Source organism: Rhinopithecus bieti, unplaced genomic scaffold (genome assembly GCF_001698545.2).
Source record: "Rhinopithecus bieti isolate Rb0 unplaced genomic scaffold, ASM169854v2 scaffold_31548, whole genome shotgun sequence".
NCBI classification, from domain to species: Eukaryota; Metazoa; Chordata; class Mammalia; order Primates; family Cercopithecidae; genus Rhinopithecus; species Rhinopithecus bieti.
The window spans coordinates 35,396-55,940 of record NW_016814470.1 but is presented as its reverse complement, the minus strand read 5'-3'; the positions used below and the strand labels follow the sequence as shown (position 1 = coordinate 55,940).

Sequence of the window (20,545 nt, the reverse complement as noted above, 5' to 3'; positions counted from 1 at the left end):
AGACATGGATGCAGCTGGAAACCATCATTCTTAGCAAACTATCACAAGAACAGAAAACCAAACACCGCATGTTCTCATTCATAGGTGGGAACTGAACAATGAGATCACTTGGACTCGGGAAAGGGAACAACACACACCGGGGCCTATCATGGGGAGGGGGGAGAGGGGAGGGATTGCATTGGGAGTTATACCTGATATAAATGACGAATTGATGGGTGCTGACGAGTTGATGGGTGCAGCACACCAACATGGCACAAGTATACATATGTAACAAACCTACACGTTATGCACATGTACCCTAGAACTTAAAGTATAAAAAAAAAAAAAAGATATACTTGACAGAGGAAGGTGTGGCATGCAGGCCGTGTTACACAGAGAATATGGGCTGCCTGAAACAGCCCCAGTGCTGACCTCTGCTGCTTTCCTCCCTACCTCATGTACTCCAGATGGACACCCAGCATTGATGGCTCTCCACCTATACAGCTTGTCTTCACCCTGCAAATATGTATTATTCATACAACTCCTAAAAGGTTGGGGAAGGATGTCAGCTGGCATACCATAGAAAGCTATCAGTTGGATAATGCTAGCATCACTGTCATTTAGGTGGTTTTCATACTGTGGTCCTTGATACCCTGCCTCCTCTAATTCAAGTACTTCTGCTTTTATTATTTTACCTACCTATCTATCTTTTAGCATAATTTCATTTTAGAAAATCAACACAGACCTTATGATTCTCTTATGCTATGGGACTAGGAGAGATCCATTAGAATCCAGTTTATCACTAAGTTGAAAGGATGCCTGGAACATATGTAAATGTCTCTGGGGGGGCCAAGGAAACTTCCCCTTTGCCTTCTGAAGGTTCACTGAGAAATCAGCTCACAAAAGCCAGATTAATTGGGGAAATGTGTACATAGGAGCCTTCAGAACGAAGACTTAAAGATATAGGGAAAAGTGTCCATATTTTTAAAGTATCCATTTTTATGCTTAGGTTCAACAAAGTATGGACAGCCATGTAGAAACATGGTTGACTAAAAGGATATGATCTAATGCTAATAGACTGAAGGGAAACTCAGCAGGGCCTGCCTGTCTAGATTCTTCTTGGCTTCTCTAAGCTTGCATTCATTCCTTCTGAGTGTGGGTAGGACCTTCTCTTGAATGGAGTGGGGTTCTTATGACTGTGAAACAAGGTAGGTCAGATAATTTCTTTGTGGCCAGTTTTTACACAGAAAGCCATTGGGAAAGTTAGAGATGTATTTTTAGGTTTTATGGTTGGCTTTGGGGAAAAGAGGTTCTGGTTTCTGTGACCCACCTGGGAGAAGAGGGATTCAGTTTCTCTGTCTAGCCTTGGTAGAGAATGGGACTGAGAGACAGTAGGGCAGGAGAATGTCAGAGAAAACCTTTTACTTCTGAGGTCTTTGTTTTGGGGTATTATTTACTGAGCCCCAACATCTCCCCACCATGTGCCCGTTATTACCTAGCTTATTGTATCCACTCAGATTTAGTTCAGTGTTAAGTAGCAGAGACCCAAAATAAAGTGACTTAAACATGACAGAAGTGGATTAAAGGTGACTGTACTCCACAGAGTCCTCAGGGCCTGGAGCCTTCCAATTTCTTACTCTTCTATCCCTTGGGTTCGGTCCTAATTTTAACATTCCAAGAGGCCGTCAAAGTTCCAACCATCGTATTTCAATTTCATACGGATAGAGAATAAAAAGGGAGGACAATGAGCAAAGGCCATAGACCTGCTGTTTGTTAACATAGATTTCCAGGAAGTTGTCATAGGCCACCTCTATTTACAATGCACTGGCCAGAAATGCACCCCACTGGCAACACCTAGCTTCAAGGAAGGCCTGGAAATGTCATCTTAGAAGGGGATAGCCATAAGCTCAGCTAAAAAGTCTATTGTTTTGGAAGATAATGGGTTTTGGAAGACATCCGACATTCTCTGGCATGGGTGCATCATTTGAACAGCTTTTAGAATCCAGCCTCTTCCAAGACATTCTTTGAACTAATTAGAGGAGTGATGTGCTCCCTGTCCCTCTTTGTCTGATCCTGGGGTTTCATAGTACAGTTGCTGCTTCACTTTCTAACTGTGCACTGAGCCTTGCCTTCCACTTCCACATGTCCTCTTTCTAGACTTACAGATGACAAACCTAGCGTTGTATGTTGATATCATGTTTCCCTTTTATCCGTGTGTATCATATAATAACATCTGTTTTCACCTCGGTAAATGGCACCACCATCTACCCATTGCTCAAGCCAAATGCTCGGGAGTCATCCTGAAGAATAGCCTTTCTCTCGTCCCTCTTCAGTCCATCAGCAGATCCTGTCTTTTCTTCTTCCCATGCCCTATATCTGTCCTCCTCTTTCCATCTTCATGCTGTCACCCTAGTACATACCCCATTGTCTCCAGCTGGGCAGCTGCAGCCACCCTCGCACCTGGCCTCTGGCTTTCGCTCCTACTAACCCCTCCCAATAGCCCATGCTCCACACAGCACCATAGGCAGTTATCTTTTGTGACACTGTCCTACTGCAGACCCTCCATGGCCTTCCTGTTGTGCTTCAGAAAAATCCAGAGTTCTCTTTTTTCCCTGCCCTCTGTTATAGGGACTGAATAGTATCCCCCTCGAATTCATGTTTAGCTCTAGATCCCAGTACCTCAGATTGTAACTGTATTTGGAAATAAGATCTTTAAAGAGGTAATTGAGGCTGCCTGTAATCCCAGCTACTCGGGAGACTGAGGCAGGAGAATCACTTGAACCTGGGAGGCGGAGCTTGCAGTGAGCCGAGATCACACCACTGCACTCCAGTCTGGGTTACAGAGCAAGACTCCGTCTCAAGAGAGAGAGAAAAAAAAGGGTAATTGAGTTAAAATGAGGCTGTCAGGGTGGGTCTTAACCTAATCTGACTAGTGTCCTTTTAAGAAGAGGAGATTATGACATGCAGAGACACCAGGGCTGCATATGCACAGGGGGTTGACCATCTGTGAGCCGAGGAGAGGCCTTGAAGGAAACCACTCCTGCAGGCACCTTGATCTTAGACTTCCAGCCTCCAAAACTGAGAAAATAAATTTCTGTTATTTAAGCCACCCACTCTGTGATATTTCATTATGGCAGCCCTAGAAAACTCATATAACCTGCCAAGCCACACATGGTCAGTTACCTCTGGCCTCATAACTTCCTCTGCCTTTTCTCACTCCACTCTAGCACGACTCTGGTTCCCTCTCCCCATTTCCCCACCGCCCCACAGGGCCCTTGCACTTGCTCTTCGTGCTTCTGGGAATGTTCTGACCCCCAGATCTTCCTATGGCTTCCTCCTTATTATTCAGGCCCCCCTTCTGATTGTCCCCTCCTGCAAGAGACCTTCACTGTCATACCTCACCACTCAAGTATCTGAAATTTTTGGAGTTGGTTTATTTATTCCCCTAGAATGAAAGCTCTGCGAGAGCAGGGACTTCCTCTGTCTTGTTCACTGCCACATCTTCACTCGCTGGAACAGTGCCTGGCATATAACAGCACTTAATGAATATTTCATTGGAATGAATAAGTAGATGTATGATAAAATTAGGGTTTTTCCCTATGTGCTTATTTATATCAGTATCATTTATTTATTGATATCAGTATGGACTCATGGATATTTATTTTATACTTTAGGCTACAGTTCACTTCTACTTTATTTATTGCTCAAATTGTTAAAGCCTTAGTCACTGAATTGAGTTGGCCTCTGGTATCCCTTTGGCACAACCCCGTCATTCTGTGTGTGTACGTGCATGTGCTCACATATGTGTGTGTGTGTGCACATGTGTTTAGTACTTCCTTACTCTCTGGCACTACAAGATGCTCCAGGTTCAACTTGGGTATTCCCTGCCCCAGTTATCAAATCAGCCATTTCTTCAAGGAGCTCTGGTACTTTTTTTTTTTTTTTGAGACGGAGTCTCTCTCTGTGGCCCAGGCTGGAGTGCAGTGGCCGGATCTCAGCTCACTGCAAGCTCCGCCTCCCGGGTTTACGCCATTCTCCTGTCTCAATCTCCCAAGTAGCTGGGACTACAGGCGCCCGCCACCTTGCCTGGCTAGTTTTTTGTGTTTTTTAGTAGAGACGGGGTTTCACCGTGTTAGCCAGGATGGTCTCGATCTCCTGACCTCGTGATCTGCCCATCTCGGCCTCCCAAAGTGCTGGGATTAAGCTCTGGTACTTTTTTATTTTATTTTTTGGTATTTTTATTTTTGGGAATAACACACACTGGAGCTTGTTGAGGGAGGGTCAGGGGAGAGCATTAGGACAAATAGCTAATGCATGCTGGGCTTAATACCTAGGTCATGGGTTGGTAGGTGCAGCAAACCACCATGGCACATGTTTACCTATGTAAAATTAGTTTTAATATATAGACTATTTCAAAATCTTAAAAATACTGCTTTGAGGGAAGGAGAGAGTCTGCTTTTCATAAAAGTGTTTCTTAGGAGAAGCATGTCATTTGTTACTTTTTGATTTTTTCATACTTACCCCTCCCCCAAAGCAGCTGACCTGCTGGCTGTGGCTTGTCGGCTCCCTCCATCTCTGCAGGTTTGTAGCGACTGGGGGCTCTCCATAGCTTTCATGCTATTGCTGGTATCATTACTGGCATCAATTGTTCCTATTAGAATGAGGACTTAGGTAGTTAGAAAAAAACATGGCACGAGCTCCTAAAGCAGATTAAAGCCATCTTTTCAGTTAATTAGTTCCAATGCTCTGTACAGATGATGAGGCATAGGAAGGCTTTTATTGGAGGAATTCTTCTGTCCAGAGGGGCTTTGAACGCAAATGTGCTGAAAGTCTTGCGGCTTTTCTCAGTGGTTTGAGAATGTTTATCCTAAGAAGTGTTTCTGAGTGAGTTGGAAAAGATCATTTTAGCCATGTGATTATAGCCTTTTTTAAAGGTTTAATAACAGTTACAGTTTATTGAGAAAGAGGTTGAATTATACCTTGATTTTTTTCTTTTGTTTGATTTAGGCTGAAAGAACTTATCTCGAAACTTAGCCTAGTAATATCAATTTTGATAAGTTACTATAAGAAAATATTATATTTTTATTCTTTTTTTTTTTATTGGAGGTGAAATCTCACTCTGTCACCCAGGCTGGAGTGCAGTGGCGTGATCTCGGCTCACTGCAACCTCCGACTCCTCGGTCCAAGTGATTCTCCTGCCTCAGCCTCCCGGGTAGCTGGGATTACATGTGTGCACCACCACGCCCAGCTAATTTTTGTATTTTTAGTGGAGATGGGGTTTCACCATGTTGGTCAGGCTGGTCTTGAACTCCTGACCTCTGATGGTCCATCTGTCTCAGCCTCCCAAAGTGCTGGGATTACAGGCATGAGCCACCCACCACGCCTGGCCATTTTTATTCTTTTGAAAGAGAAAAGTAGTTGTGCTTTCAGCCTCAGAGAAACCATGCCTACAACATAATCTTATTATTTGTATCACAAAGTTGTGATCCAGGTATCGCCACACCTTGGGTTCAGTGTGCTGTAGTGCAGGTTAGATATTTTGAATGCTAAACACACCTCTTGCAGCAGGTTTTAAATTTCTGCAATAGACTCAAATAAAGAGAACGATTACTTTAAAAATATTTCTATTTTAAACAAACATAACTTATTGTGTCTTATTTTCAAAGACAGTAGAATATAAACTTAAACTTTCAAATATTCTCATACTTTCACTCTCTTATCTAGTTTAAAACAGTTTTCTGGGGATAATTTTTCTAAAGATTCAGGCTCATAGTTAATTCAAGCTCCAGGGCTATTTTCCACCTGGGGTTCTCTGCCTCCTGCCCCCACTCCCCAGGATGACCTCTGCAATCAGGAGTATGTTGATGGCAGTGGTAACAGGGAGGACTGTTAAGTACACTCTCTGCCCTCTGGGTCCTTGTTGGCATCCTAGAGGTGCCCTTTGTCCTCCCAGCATGGCCTAGGCTGCCTGCCTTCATCTCCTCGTCTCTGGCTGATATACCTGCATTCACCTGTGCTTTGGGCTGGCTCTAATTGTGCAGCTGGTGACCATCCCTGCCTTGGTTTTCAGCCAGTCTTGCCCAAAACCTGGACTTTTAATCATCCACAGACCCCCTTCACACTTTTATTACGAAACTGAGCCATGCATGAGCTCCTGGTTCACCTCTCTCTAGGCTGTGGGAAACCAGGGAGATATTTCAAAGCCTGCATGACATTTTGTCTTCTCTACTCCACCATGGCCAGCTCTTGTTGATGTAGGGCACACAGGGGGTGGTCTTCTCCCAGAGTTGCAAATGGGAAACAAAGCACCCAGGCTAGGAGGTCAGCTGTGTCCTCTGGTCAGTCCTCCAGGCTCTGCCTCCTTGAAACCGACAAATATATATATTTTATTTTATTTTGAACAAAGCCTGATTATTGTTACTGAGGGTTGGAGGGGGCAGGCTTTGTTTGCAGATAAGTCTCTAGACTAGGAATTTAGAAAACACTATTTTAAACTTTCGGGATTAGGAATGACTCCCTTGTTCAAAGTTGTTATCTGTCCTTGCTGTGAAGGAGGATGTAGATGCTTCAGTTTCAGGAGGTGGAGAGATTTAGGGAAGTAGGAACACAAGGAATAAAAATATATTAGATTGTATCTCGCCACCACAAAAAAAAATTGTCCTTCTACATTCTTAGTAGTAAAATGTACTGATTAATAACAAATGACTGTGTGTGTGTATATATATGTGTGTGTATATATGTGTATATGTGTGTATATATGTGTGTGTGTATATATATAACCTCATCCTCAAAAGTGAATGTAGGATGACTTTCAAATTAGAAGTCAAGTTGAATGAGAAGTAAAATAGAAATTATAGAAGAAATCTTAGTAAGACTTTTGGGTTCAGTGGGTATGAGCAGAGTAAGGAGTTGGAGATAACTTCAGAGTTATCCCTGTTAGCCTGTATGGAAATCTGCTTGCAAAACAGGCTCTTGGCTATGACTGAAGTCACATACCACTTGATTAAGCTGAAACAGGCGTTTATGTCTGTTGCCATTACTGCGCTCTCTTCTGGTCTTCATTCTCACATCTCCAACTTCTGCTAAACAGCCCCGCCTTTAATAGCTCAACTTTACTTCCAATTACGTACATCTAAACCTAAACTCATCTTTTCAAAACAAATAAACACTGACAAACCTTAACCCCCCCTACTCCAACCAAGGGGTTACGTTAAGACAATACTGATGGGACATCTTCAGTCACCTATTTTACAATGTTGAAGGTATCCCCAAGGCATTATGGCGATTGGTCCACTTTTGTGGAATTGGTAGGCCAAGGGCAAGTCTACCTTTATTTAGGGTGAGTGATACAAAACTGTCACTCTACAGAGGTCTAGGTGTCATTTTGGTTCCTTAAATATACTACACACCAACCTAGGCCCTAGGCCCATTGCTGCTAGGGAGGGGGACCCGTCGTGCTTCCAGGCCTGGCTTGGTGGCTGAAGGCCTAGATACAACTGAACCTGGGGCAAGCTTCCTCAGTTCCAGCAGCTGACCAGAGTGGGGCTCCCTGGACCTGGGGAAGGCTGGGCCCCCAACAAGCAACAGGATCTGGCTGGAAGATTAATGGTCCAAGCATCTCAGTGAAGTTCTGAGAACACAAATGTAGTGGATATTAGGGCCGAAATCTGAGGACTGAGCCCATGTTGGGAAAATACCAATGTATTATACTTTGTAGTTGTCAGTGGGACCTAATAAACCATTGTCAATGCTGACATTTATATTTTCATGTGACACAAAATGAGCCATGGGAACTGCCTTTCAAGGTTCTTTAGAAAGTGCTTGGCAGAGCCCAAAGTTTTAAAAAGATTGGGTGGGATATAAATGTTTAGACAGATTAGATTGCCTAAGTGTTTGCTTTGTATAATAATAGTCTGAATAAACTGCAGAGGGAGAATTTTCAGAGCTGGATATTGGTGTTTAAAATAGTCAACATACAAGCGACTAAACCTCCAATCCCTTAATCTCTGAAACATATTTGTGATGGAGAGCATTAGAAGTGAGGAGTAGCCATAAAAGGAAAAAGGATGTTGTCTCCTGTGAACCCATTTCTGTGTACACAGGGTAGAATGTTTTTGAAGATGGTGTATTAGTCCATTCTCACCCTGCTAATAAAGACATACCCAAGGCTGGTAATTTGTAAAGAAAAAGAGGTTTAATGGACTTAGTTCCACATGGCTCGGGAGGCTTCACAGTCATGGCAGAAGGTGAAGGAGGAACAAAGGCATGTCTCACATGGCGGCAGCCAAGAGAGCGTGTGAGGGGGAACTGCCCTTTATAAAACCATCAAATCTCATGAGACTTATTCACTATCATGAGAACAGCAGGGGAAAAACACACCCCCATGATTCAGTTACCTTTCACTAGGTCCCTCCCACGATATATGGAAGTTATTACAATTCAAGGTGAGATTTGGGTGGGGACAGAGAGCTAAACCATATCAGAAGGCAAAATGTACCCTTTGGGAAGTTTGTTTTTTCATATGATTCCAAGGAAGAGGCTGCCTGTGTAGGGGGACAGTGGGATAATTGAGGACTGGGAATGGTCTGGTTTCAAATCCTGGATCCATTACTTAGTATTTACATTTGACAAATTGCTCAACTTCTTCCAGCTTTATTTTCCACATCTGTAAACATGGAGAAATTCATAATACCTACCTTCATAGAATTCTCATGGCATTAAATGAGATACACTACCTAACACAGTTGGTTAGCAAATGCCTGGTATTTGGTCAGGGCTGAGTAAGTGTCAGTGTCCCTTGTGATCCTCACTGCTGTTTTATTAAGGGAGGAGGTGGTGGAGCTTAGAATTTATATGCCCAGGAGGATGGTGCTTCTTGCCCAACACCCACCTACCAGTGCTTTTGAGGGGGCAGTAGGGAAAGGAAAAAGGATTCAGGGAGCATGTAGTTACATGTTCCTAATCTGCTTGGTCTGCCTTTGGGGGAAGTTCATGAAGAACAGTCCCAGTTCCTTCCCAGGAGGCATGCCATGAGCCAGAGATAAGGCAGTGAATTTGGGAAGACAGATTCAAGACAACTGAGCCTCCAAAGTCACCACAGACTAGGACAGAGGCAGCATGGATGACCACCAGAATGAAGGCCGAGGGTGTCAGGAGTAGAGACAGAGAGCCAGGGAGTGGCAGTAGGCATAGGATGGAGCATGGTTTGAAGTGGAGTTAGTTCGGTGTTTTCTACACCTGGGACCTTTGTTCCTTTATCACACTGAGAGATGGAATCTTAGTGGGAAGGAGCCACTATTTGTCCTTTAGTCATTAAGTTCCTAGCCCAACATAAAGGCTCCTGGAATAAGTATCCTAATGGGAAAAGCTAAAGCCTCTTGGAGGCACTCAGGGTTTGGCCACAGTCATTGATGGGTCAAGAGTTGTTAAGGTGATTCAGACCAACACAAACCAGGGGCCTATAGCTGAGGCTGGGACTCAGCCCATCAGCAATCAGAAGGGCCAGAACCACACTGGATCATTTCATTCTGGGTTGGAAATGACTGGAATGAAGATCCTAGGGGAAGCAGGAGCAATGAATCTAAGACTTAGTACAGAAGGAGCACAGACATCCAGGTTACCTGAAGAAGAGTCAGATGATCCCAAGTGTGAACCTGAGAGGCAGGAGGGCTGGGGAGGCAGAGTACAGCAGTGAAGAGAACACTGAGCTGAGAGCCGGAGCCCTGGCCCTGGGTGCAGTATGATTCTCCTAGCTTGGGGTTTAGCTTTGGATAATTTGTTGTATTTCTCAGAGTTTCAGTTTCCTTATCTTCAAAATGTAGATGATCATGCCCTAGGTCATAATGTTGGTTAATGGCAGAACTTGATTTAGAACCAGATCTCCTGGAAGTAACAATTTATGCTTGTGCTGGACATTGGTGCTTGCAACATACTTCTCTTAAGGGATCACATTTGATGACATTTGTTCCAGGCCTGTTTCCAGCACACCATGATCAGGACTGATCACCTTAGGACACTTCTGCTATGTCTAATCAAGGAAATGGGGAACACTACAATGTTGACATCAAACAAGGATTCTAAAATCTCTTTAAAATGTCCAAAAATCCATCTTGAAATCTTCAGCAAATACTCTTTTAAGTTAATTCCAGATAAATCCACTCTTCCTTAAAGTATTTAAGAAAATAGAACTCAGTGTTTTGCTTTGTTTTGATTCTAAATTGCCCTGTTGGTGGTGCTGCCCTGTTAAAAGTCAGTTAGAATGGTCCTGAATATGAGTTTTGCTAGGTTATTGATGACTGTTTATTTGGCCAACAAGTGTTACAAACACGTGATGAAGCAAAGGTAAGCAAATTCTTTATTACAGGAGTTATCAGAGCTCTTACTGTGCTGACATGAATTATAAATCTTCAGCAGGAGGGTATAGTAACTAGACTCCAGCAAAAGGATCATAGAACCGTTTTTAAATTGTTGTTGTTGTTGTTAGATCTCTTGGCAGTAACATTCTTGAGAATATGCTTAGGGAAATGCTGACTCAGATTCATGTTTACTGAGCCCAGAGTCCACCGGGTCACCCCTAGGTGAACTTCTGGTTCCTAAAGTTGGACTGGATGAGTCCTCTTCCCCCATCAGGGTGAACTGTGTGAGGATCATTGTGCAGTCACTCATGATAACCACTTCACAGTTTAATGGTACAATTCCATAATGCCTTATGTTTTGTATAAGTTGTAAACTCATAAAACATCTTTGTATATTTGGAATGTACTAAAGACCACAAGTTAACTCACACTAAAACAACCTCAAAGTTATTTATAATCTTCTGAACATCTCCATATTACAGCAACTCCCCTTCCCACGAGCAGGTCCATTTTCCTTTTTCCATGGGGATACCAGCTTCCAGCAAGCTGAATTCTCCTTTGGATCACAAATTATTTCCTTCTCCTAAAGGTCCCAGATGTTACTAAGACTTAAAATGGGTTAGCTCACATTTTTGGCCTTTTCATACAATGTAGCCCACCTTAGATTGGTAAAGAGACAGACAACATGTGGGAAAAAAAAGATCTAAGTAGTCCAAGAAAGCCTGTTCCTGGAACATGATCAAACTTTTTGCTCCATCCATATCTTTCCTCACGAAAGCTTTTTAAAAAATGTGGGACTCATACTGCTTGTCCCTTGATTTAGTGGAACCAAGAAACCGCATCAAATAACACTGAATCCTAGAATGAGAAAGTCATTCCTTTTTCAGTTCTCTTTCAACTCCATACATCTTTTTTTTCAACATCAAGGAAGGTGTTGTGCTAGTTATGTCTTTAACAATTCTCAAATTGAGCTAGTCTTCAATTGTGTCTAGCTAGGATTTAATAACATTGTTTCATTTTCTTTTGTATTTATTTTACTATAACTTTTTATCCATGGAAAGTGATGTAGCTTTTCCATATTCCATGGCAAGATAAAATTTGTTTTGAAAATAAACGTTAAAACATTTAAACAAATAAGAGTGTATTGGGAAGATCAGAATTGCTGTCCTAACAGCTGCCTTGTAACCTTCTAAAGTTGACCCAAAACATATGATTCCCCGTTTTACAGATGTATCAGCTTACTCTAGCAGAGATGAAATGACTGCCTCAGTGATGTGCCAGTTATTTGACTGAGATAACCAGAGCTGGACCCAAGATCTTCTGCAGCTTCACGTATTCCCTCTGTAAAACTTTTGTATCAGGCTGGGCATGGTGGCTCACACCTGTAATCCCAGCACTTTGGGAAACTGAGGCAGGCGAATCACCTGAGGTCAGGAGTTCGAGACCAGCCTAGCCAACATGGTGAAACCCCGTCTCTACTAAAAATACAAAAATTAGCTGGGCATGGTGGCAGGCGCCTATAATTTCAGCTACTCGGGAGGCTGAGACAGGAGAATCTCTTGAATCTGGGAGACAGAGGTTGCAGTGAGCCAAGATGGCGCCATTGCACTCCAGCTTGGGCAACAGAGCGAGTTTCTGTCTCCAAAAAAAAAAGAAAAAGCTTTAGTATCAGCCTTCTCTTTTATTTATTTATTTTATTTTATTTTTTTTGACATGAAGTCCCGCTCTGTTGCCCAGGCTAGAGTGCAGTGGAGCGGTCTCGGCTCATTGCAAGCTCCACCTCCTGGGTTCACACCATTCTCCTGCCTCAGCCTCCCGAGTAGCTGAGACTACAGGTGCCCACCACCACGCCAGGGTAATTTTTTTGTATTTTTAATAGAGACAGGGTTTCACCGTGTTAGCCAGAATGGTCTCGATCTCCTGACCTCGTGATCTGCCCACCTCAGCCTCCCAAAGTGCTGAGATTACAGGCGTGAGCGACCACGCCCAGCCAGCCTTCTCTTAAAACATAGGGTTAACAGAATCTTTTAAAATTGTTTTCCCCTCCCTGCAGCATTTTGAAATCATATTCCAAGAATAGATTTATTTAATAACTAAGTTATTAAAATATTAAAAGCAGTTATGAATGTGAGAGTCCTGAAATAAATGTAATTGCATTCTTAAAATGCTATAACTTCAGACAGTTTTTTTTAAGTTAAAATATTTAACTGAAAAACAGCTGAAACAACTTAAGACCTATTAAAACAACAAATGGGCTAATGTGAGCAATATTTAAAAGAATCTTAAAATATTATAGTCAATTCAATATGGGCAAAAAATTTTACTTTCTTAAGACCCCGAAAAGCAGTGAAAACAAATAAAAGCCAGAGTCATCAACTGCAAATATTAACAACAATCAAAGACCATTAGAACTAAAGGGCAAATGTAGAACTGAGTAAAATGATCACATAGACTTGAAAAAAAAAAAAAGTGGGTCAAATTAAGTTGAAAACAAGCTTGGAGTACATTAAAATGCACCTAATAATGGTTTTTAAAAATTCATTGACATTTATACAGTGTTACGGAATTTAACCTGGAAGGGATCAGTGACTTTTTAGGAACTTTGAGGAAATGTCTCCTTGGTCTCCTGATTTGTACCTGCTGACTCGCTTGCTAGGAAACAGGATTACCATGAGTTGAAGTGTCTGAGAGGCTAAGACTGTAGGTGGGCAAACTAGACAACACTCAACCCTTGCTGGAGGATATTTAGTTATTAAAACCATCCAGAAAAATGTGTCAGAAAAAAGTGAGGAAATTTAGTCCAAGGAACAGATCAGAAAAACTTACTAGGCCTGTTAAATCTTTGTGACTTCCTTCTATTTTAAATTTTGTCTATTTCACCTGGTATGGGGTAATAGAACTCTAAAAACACAAATGTATTCGTTGTCTATGACTGCATAACAAATTATTCTAAAACCTAGTGGCTTAAAAACAGCAACAAATATTTATTATCTTAAAACGTTTCTATAGGTCAGGAATTGAGAAGTGGCTTGGCTGGGTGGTTCTGGTTCAGGGTCTGTCATGGGGTTGCAGTCAGGTTGGCTGGCGCTGGAGGATGGACTTCCAAAGTGGCTCACTCCCTGTTGCTGGCTGTGGGCAGGAGGCCTTAGTTCCTCTCCACGTGGGCCTCTCCACAAGGCTGCTTGAGTGTCCTCCTGACACGGTGACTGGCCTTCCTCAAGGCAGCCAATCAAAGAGTCCGGGTGGTGGCCAGGTATGGTGGCTCACACCTGTCATCCCAGCACCTAAAAGGCTTAGGTTGGGGGATCGCTTGAGCCCAGGAGTTCAAGACCAACCTGGGTAACATGGCAAAACTCAGTCTCGAGTAAAACTCCAAAAATTAGTTGGACGTGGTAACACACACCCGTAGTCCCAGCTACTCCAGTGGCTGAGGTGGGAGGATGAGGCTGCAGTGAGCCATGACTGTGCCACTGCACTCAAGCCTGGTTGTTGGAGTGAGACCCTGTCTTAAAAAAACAAAACAAAACAAAAAAAACCTAGTCTCCTAATGCTTAACCTCATCTTGAAAGTTATGAAGTGCTTACTTCATCATTCTCTGTTGGTTATGCAGACTAGTGCAGATTCAGTATGTGAGGAGACTGCCGAAAAGCATGGATACGAGAAGGCACCAATCGCTGGGGACCGTTTCAGAAGCTGACTGCCACAACCAAAGATTAAAGGTCTTGAAGAGAACACAGAAATCTCATGTTTGCCTGTGGCCAGCCTTGCAGGGGGAAGCCTAGGAAATAGACACATGGTGGCAGCTTAGAAAAGGAGAAAGAAGGAGCTTAAGCCATTGAGGCCAACTGAAAAGAAGCTGGGACTGTTCAGAGAGCCAGTGAGGAGCTGAGGAGGAGCGCAGCAGGACAGAGTGAAAAGGGGGCAGGTAGAAAAGCCTATTCCATTCTCTCAGGTTCCCTCAAAACTGGTTGAAGAGCTGCAGGCGGGTTTGGGTTCCAGGTGGGTCGTCTTGAGCTTAAAGCTGTGGGTGCCAGAGCGGATGGATCCTTATTAACTTGAGTGGGTGTCCTGAGGTGGCAGTACACAAGCTTATTGATAGGAAGAAAGATAGAGAATGAAGCAGCAAAAATCAAGGGCTGCCTATATATTCCTTTGGCAGAACACCAGAGTAATGCAATGATCTGACTCTTAGAAACACACACACAGAGTTGTTTTTCTCATAAGGAATGTATTTATGGTAGCAACTTTAGAGAATGCAGATAAGCAAGAAGAAAGTAAAAATAATCTGCAACCCCACTATTCAAAGAATGCTACTACAATTATGGTTTCCATGTTTTCCCATGATATAAATGTATCATTCTGTGTGTGTGTGTGTGTGTGTGTGTGTATTATTGTGTTTGTGTGCATGCATTTTACCAAAGTTGTGTTGCACCTCTGTAACCTGCTTTTCTCATGCAGCACTCATCTTCAGCATCTGTCTCTGTTGTGAATGATTCTACTACAGCACTGTTTCCCAACCCTCTCTTCATTACTGCTCCCATAGGAGCCTTTTGAATACCACCATGAAATGTTAATACCGCAGGTATACTCTGTATCTGTTTATATACTGGGGTCCTTTGGAAGGCAGCAAATAATTGTGATACCTGTTTTTTTTTTTTTAACCTCCCGAGAACAAATGTTTGGCTCTTTGACAATGCATGCACAATAGCACCATATACAGCTTTATAGTATTTCATTATATGAGTGTGCAATAATTTTTTAAAAATATTTTTCTTATTTCAATCACTTTTGGAGTACAGGTAGTTTTTGGTTATGTAGATGAATCGTAGAGTGGTGAAGTCTGAGATTTGAGCCCACCTGTCACCTGAGTAGTGTACATTGTACCCAATATGTACTTTTTTAATTCTTTGCTCTCTCTCCCATCCTCCCCATTTTGAGTCTCCATAGTTGATTATATCACTCTGTATGCCTTTGTGTACACATAGCATAGCATAGCGTAGTATTTGGTTTTCCATTCCTGAGTTACTTCACTTGGAATAATGGCCTCCAGCTCCATCCAAGTTGCTGCAAAGACATTATTTTGCTCCTTTTTTATGGCTGAGTACTATTCCATGGTGTATACATACCACATTTTCTTTATCCAAACACTGGCCTATGGACACTTAGGTTGGTTCCATAGCTTTCCTATCATGAATTGTGCTGCAATAAAACATACATGTGCAGGTGTCTTTTTGACATAATGACTTATTTTCCTTTGGGTAGATACCCCTTAGTAGGATTGCTGGATGGAAGGGTAGATCTACTTTTAGTTATGTAAGCAATTTCCAGACTGTTTCCTATAGAGGTTGTACTAATTTACATTCCCACCAGCTGTGTATAAGTGTTTCCTTTTCACCACATCCATGCCAACACTTATTGTTTTCTGACTTTTTAATGGCCATTCTTGCAGGAGTATGTACGTATCTCATTATGGTTTTAATTTGCATTTCCCTGATGATTAGTGATGTAGAGCATTTTTTCATGTTTGTTGGCCATTTGCATATCTTCTTTTGAGAAATGCCTGTTCATATAATTTGCTCCCAGTATATGATAATTTATATAACCAACCCTTCTTGCTGAAGATATGGGTTATATATAGATTTGACTTGTCATGCCCAGTGTTGTAAGAAACTCCTCATACATGTACAGTAATCATTTCTCTCATCCAGAAAAATGACTCTTATCTGTAACCTCCAGTATGCTATTCTCCTTTTCCTTGCATTGCAAGACCATCAGCTTTCTCTTTATTCCTCAGTTCAACAGTCCCTGAGTACTTACCGAGTGCCAACCAGTCCTGAGGCTGGCACTGGTTATAGAGAGATGGCCAAGAAACTGATTTTGTCTGCATGTAGCGCTCACAGCCCAGTGGAAGGAAGGAGGTGAGTGTGGGGATGAAAAGGATGTGAGGAACCTGGATACCAGAAATGTCCAGCGAATGTTCTAAGGGAGTTCAAAAGTGGGACATGTCACAGTCCTAGTCCTCCCTGGAACTCAAGTCAGAGTACAAGGTTACATGATTTGTGATTATTGCAAACCTCAATTTCCACATTTGTACAATGGGCTGTTAATACTGACTGCTTAGGAATTTTTTTTTCAAACCTCTTGTGATTGGGGCTCAGCTATTGAAATGCCAAGCCCAGGTCAGAGATTAGTCAGAGGAAATGCTAAATTAGAGCCCATTTGACTTTTATGTATGATGCTAATTAAAGAATAACAAAAAAAATCTCCAAGAACTCTAGATAGCTTGTCCAGGGGACACCTATAGGTTATGACAACATCAAAACCAGAACCAAAAAAGTCCGAAGATTTTTACTGGGATCTTTTTTTCCTCACCCCTGAGTAATTCTAATAATACGCATGTAAAATACATTATGGCAAATCTCACTGTTTCAAACAGCTCCTGTCAACTAAACCTTAGCCTTCTTCCACCAGGTTCTGGAACCTCCCTTGGGAAGCCTTCCCTGACTGACCTGACCCACCTAGAACTTCCTTTCTTGGGATTCCCTGAACCACACATTTTATAAAACCAATTCACTAAAGCTTTATTATGTTTTAATATATATAATGTTTATTTTATCTGTGAATGTTTCATTGTGTTTGTCTTGTCTTCCTAATAAGTTAAAGCTCTAAGAAGTCAAGAATTCTATTTTATTTACTTTTTGAATGTCATTTCCTTTCTTTTAGAAATCCCCATCCCCTTGTCGTCATCCCCACCCACTGCAGGAAAAAAAAAAATTCTTTAAAGCACAATGCTGAATGTATATGGCATTCAATAAATAAAGCTGTATTTGGATTTCTTTTTTATAAATCCTGATTTTTCTCTTGCCCCTTTTGCTTCACCCTACTCCCCATATCATGTGCCTTCAAATATACACAAATACAACCTTTTGTATAATATATAGTGACCCGCTTGTGAAAATAAATGTGTTACAATGTGGGGCCTAGGACACATGATATCATTTGAGCCTCAGAATGTATTCATTCAGTCGGGTCTATGCAAGAATGGTGATTTTTCAATTAAATGTACTGTAGCAATGATGGCCTCTTTCCGCACAAAGATACTAAGGTGAGGAATGGGACAAAAGTAAAGCCACCCTCTTTCCTCCCTTACAATAGGCTGTGTCCTCCTTTCTCAAACGCTGGCTCAGAGGCGAGGCCTCTAGTTCACTGCTTCATTCTGCCGGGAGATCCATGATGACTCTCTGGGTCATGGTCCCAGCTGGGACACTATATTTTCATGCTTCTTGTTTTTATTGTTCTTCTATTTCTTTTTCTTTTGAGTCCAATCTTCAATCAAGTGTGTGAATGATGGTGGCCACTTGGGAATCTCCATCTGCCTTTTATTGTATGGCCATGCAGAACATTTTATCTAATTCCTAGAAGATATCGATTTCTGCATAACTTGATGGGTAAAGAATGGAAAAGCACAATCTCACTTTATTTTGCTGGTGACTTTGCCCTCCCTTTCCTACAAGCAGTCGTTCAGGCCTAATGATTCTGTTCCTCCTAATTATTCATTTGTTTGTTCATTCATTCAGTCTGCCATTCAATATATATTTATCAAGCATCCACTGTGTTCCAGGTGTGATTCCAGGCTTCGGAGATAGAACAGTGAATCAAACTGATAATGCCCCCCTCTCCAGGAGCCAGCATTCTGGCGAGAGAGAATGACTTACTGAATTGTTTCAGTTGGAACTTTTTTTAGACTCTGAACCTTGGAAAAAGTCCACTTTCCATGGGCTTACTAAATGTGCTGAATCAGACAGTTGGTACTGTTTACTAGAGATCAGGGTTCAACCAGCGTTGGCTCCATGACCCAGAACATTTGATTTTATGATTTACAAAATAAAAAGTTATGGCCCTCTGCAAACGTCCCATCTGATTTGCTCATTGTTTTCCTTAGAGGCAATGTGGTGGTGTGAAAAAAACAAGACCGAGCTTTGCGGTTCAAGTGGCCTGTGCTTGCTGGGCCTCAGTTTCCTGATCTGTAAAATGAGGAGGTTGGGTAAATCTAAGTTTCTGTCCAACTCTACAGTCTGATGGTTCCAGTACTACAAGATCAAGATCCTTTTCCTAAAGAGCCGTTTGTCTTATTTTAGCTTCAAGCTGAGCCAGGGCATCTGAGAAATACCAAGCCTCCGTTGTGATGTGTCGCCATGAAAACGTTGGCTGCCCTCCGGATGCAAGTCTGCTGGTGCTGTGCTGTGGCTCAGAGTTAAATTTAGATAAAAATCAGTTAGGAGCTAAAAATATTCCCAGCTTTCCTGACAGGTTGTATCCATCATCATGGGAGGAAAAACAAGGAACTGGCTGCCTGGCGACAGGGAGCGGGCCAGGCTGAGTGTGAGGTCAGGCCTCGGCTGGAATCTCACGGACTTGAAAGGACAGAGACGTTTCCTGGGATGTCTGCGGCAGAATGTGGGAGGCTTCAGCCTGAGGAAAGTTCAAGTTGGAGAGAAAGGTTGCCAGACCTTTGAGTGACCCACATTGCCTATAACTTCTAGAAGGTTCTTTTAGGGAAACCTGCTTAGAAATGAAACCCTGAAACATCCTTTGCTGCCTCCTTAACAATTTGCATTAGAGAATTTCTTCAGCCAAAAGGTGAATGTCTGTAGAGTGGAAAGGAGAGGATGGAGTCGTTGTTGTCCCCTGTGAGATGTCATGTCTCAGGCAGTATGCTGGACATTCCCGAGATGCCAGCTCTGCTCAGGTGACTCGTGTGCCCTGCCCTTCTAAGCCTCGAATTACTCATCGTGAAATTGAGGTCAAGCCACTCACTCACAGACAGGGCTGTGGTAACAATAAAATGAAGGGTGCTTAGCACATTGAAAATCCTCAGGCAGTGTTCCATTATTGCTATGGGCTGGGTGCGGTGGCTCACGCCTATAATCCCAGCACTTTAGGAGGCCAAGGCAGGTGAATCGCTTGAGCCCAAGAGTTTGAGACCAGCCTGGGCAACATGGTGAAACTTCATCTCTACAAAAAAAAAAAAAAAAAAAAAATTAGCCAGGCATAGTGGCACTTGCCTGTAGTCCCAGCAACTAGGGAAGATGGAGTGGGAGGATCACTTGAGCCTGGGAGGTCGAGGCTTCAGTGAGCTGTGATAGCGCCATTGCACGATCCAAACTGGGCCACAGAGCAAGACCTTGTCGCCAAAGGAAAAAAAAAAAAAAGACCACCATGATTGTTCTAGTATTGTTTACTCTTGTGCCCTCCTGGGCCAAATGAGGAGAGGTGGGAGCTGCCCTGGGTGTGCCTATGAGGAGGGCCTCATGGTCTTGTGGAGTCACTCAGACGTACTTTCAACCTGAGCTCCCCTACTTCCTAGCTATAGGACCTTTGTTAAGTTCATCTTTGAGTCTCAGTCCCCACTCCTCAGAAATGGGTATGACGTACTTTCTAAAGCTATTCTAAGAATGGCATGCAGTTGTCATTAATTAAAACACGTAGCACACAGTAGGCATTCAACAAACATGGGGAATTGTGTATCGTGGTGGTCAATAGAGGAAGCTCTCAAGTTACACTAACTCTGCTAAAATCCAGGCCAGGATTGTGATTCGTTGGGAAGCCTTGGGAAAGTTGCTTTGCCATTCTGAACTTCAGTTTCTTCTTCTGTAAAATGGAAGTAATAACAATAGTATCAGCTTTCTATAGTTACTATGAGGATTAGATGACATAAGGCATGTAAATCCATTAGCAGTGTCTGGCATGCAGTAAACCCCTCAATCACTATTAGCACTTTCCTTCCTGCCCCTCTCAATTCTTCCAGGACCCAGTTGAAGAGAACAGTCCTGTGCTCTGTTCCTTCTGATGTACAATACTCTTGTATAAACCCACTCATTTTTTCTCACTTTCTCTCTCTGCCTCTGCTGCTGCTGTCACGAGTCCGTCACTCTGTTGGTTGCCAAGAGTAAGAGAGAGACTAGGTTGGTCAGTAATTTCAAATAAAACAGACACCAGTCTACACACAGAGCAGAGGTTTGAGTGACACGGACACTAACCTGTTTACCGGGTGCCATTGGTGATCTGGCCTTGTCGAGGAGGGAGGGAGGCTGTGCTAATTTGTTCTCCCACCTGTGTGGCTCCCGGGTGTAGACAGAGCTTTGAGCTCCTTTCTCCTGCGCTCCTCTCAGTGGCCTTTGGCTGGCAAAGCTGTTTGTCTCCCTTTCTAG

The 20,545-nt window shown here is 42.6% G+C and overlaps 1 protein-coding gene across 2 annotated transcripts in view; it reads left to right on the top strand.

Annotated features, from left to right (window-relative positions):
• Positions 1 to 16,880, top strand: part of LOC108514753 (thrombospondin type-1 domain-containing protein 4-like) — a 201,659-nt gene extending 184,779 nt beyond the window's left edge. For both annotated transcript variants that reach the window (XM_017851208.1, XM_017851209.1), the window contains 2 exons: positions 16,129 to 16,252; positions 16,806 to 16,880. In XM_017851208.1, the coding sequence (XP_017706697.1) occupies positions 16,129 to 16,252; positions 16,806 to 16,842 (161 nt within the window). In that variant the 3' untranslated portion in view covers positions 16,843 to 16,880. The remainder of the gene's footprint in view (positions 1 to 16,128; positions 16,253 to 16,805) is intronic.
• The last annotated feature ends 3,665 nt before the right edge of the window (positions 16,881 to 20,545 follow it).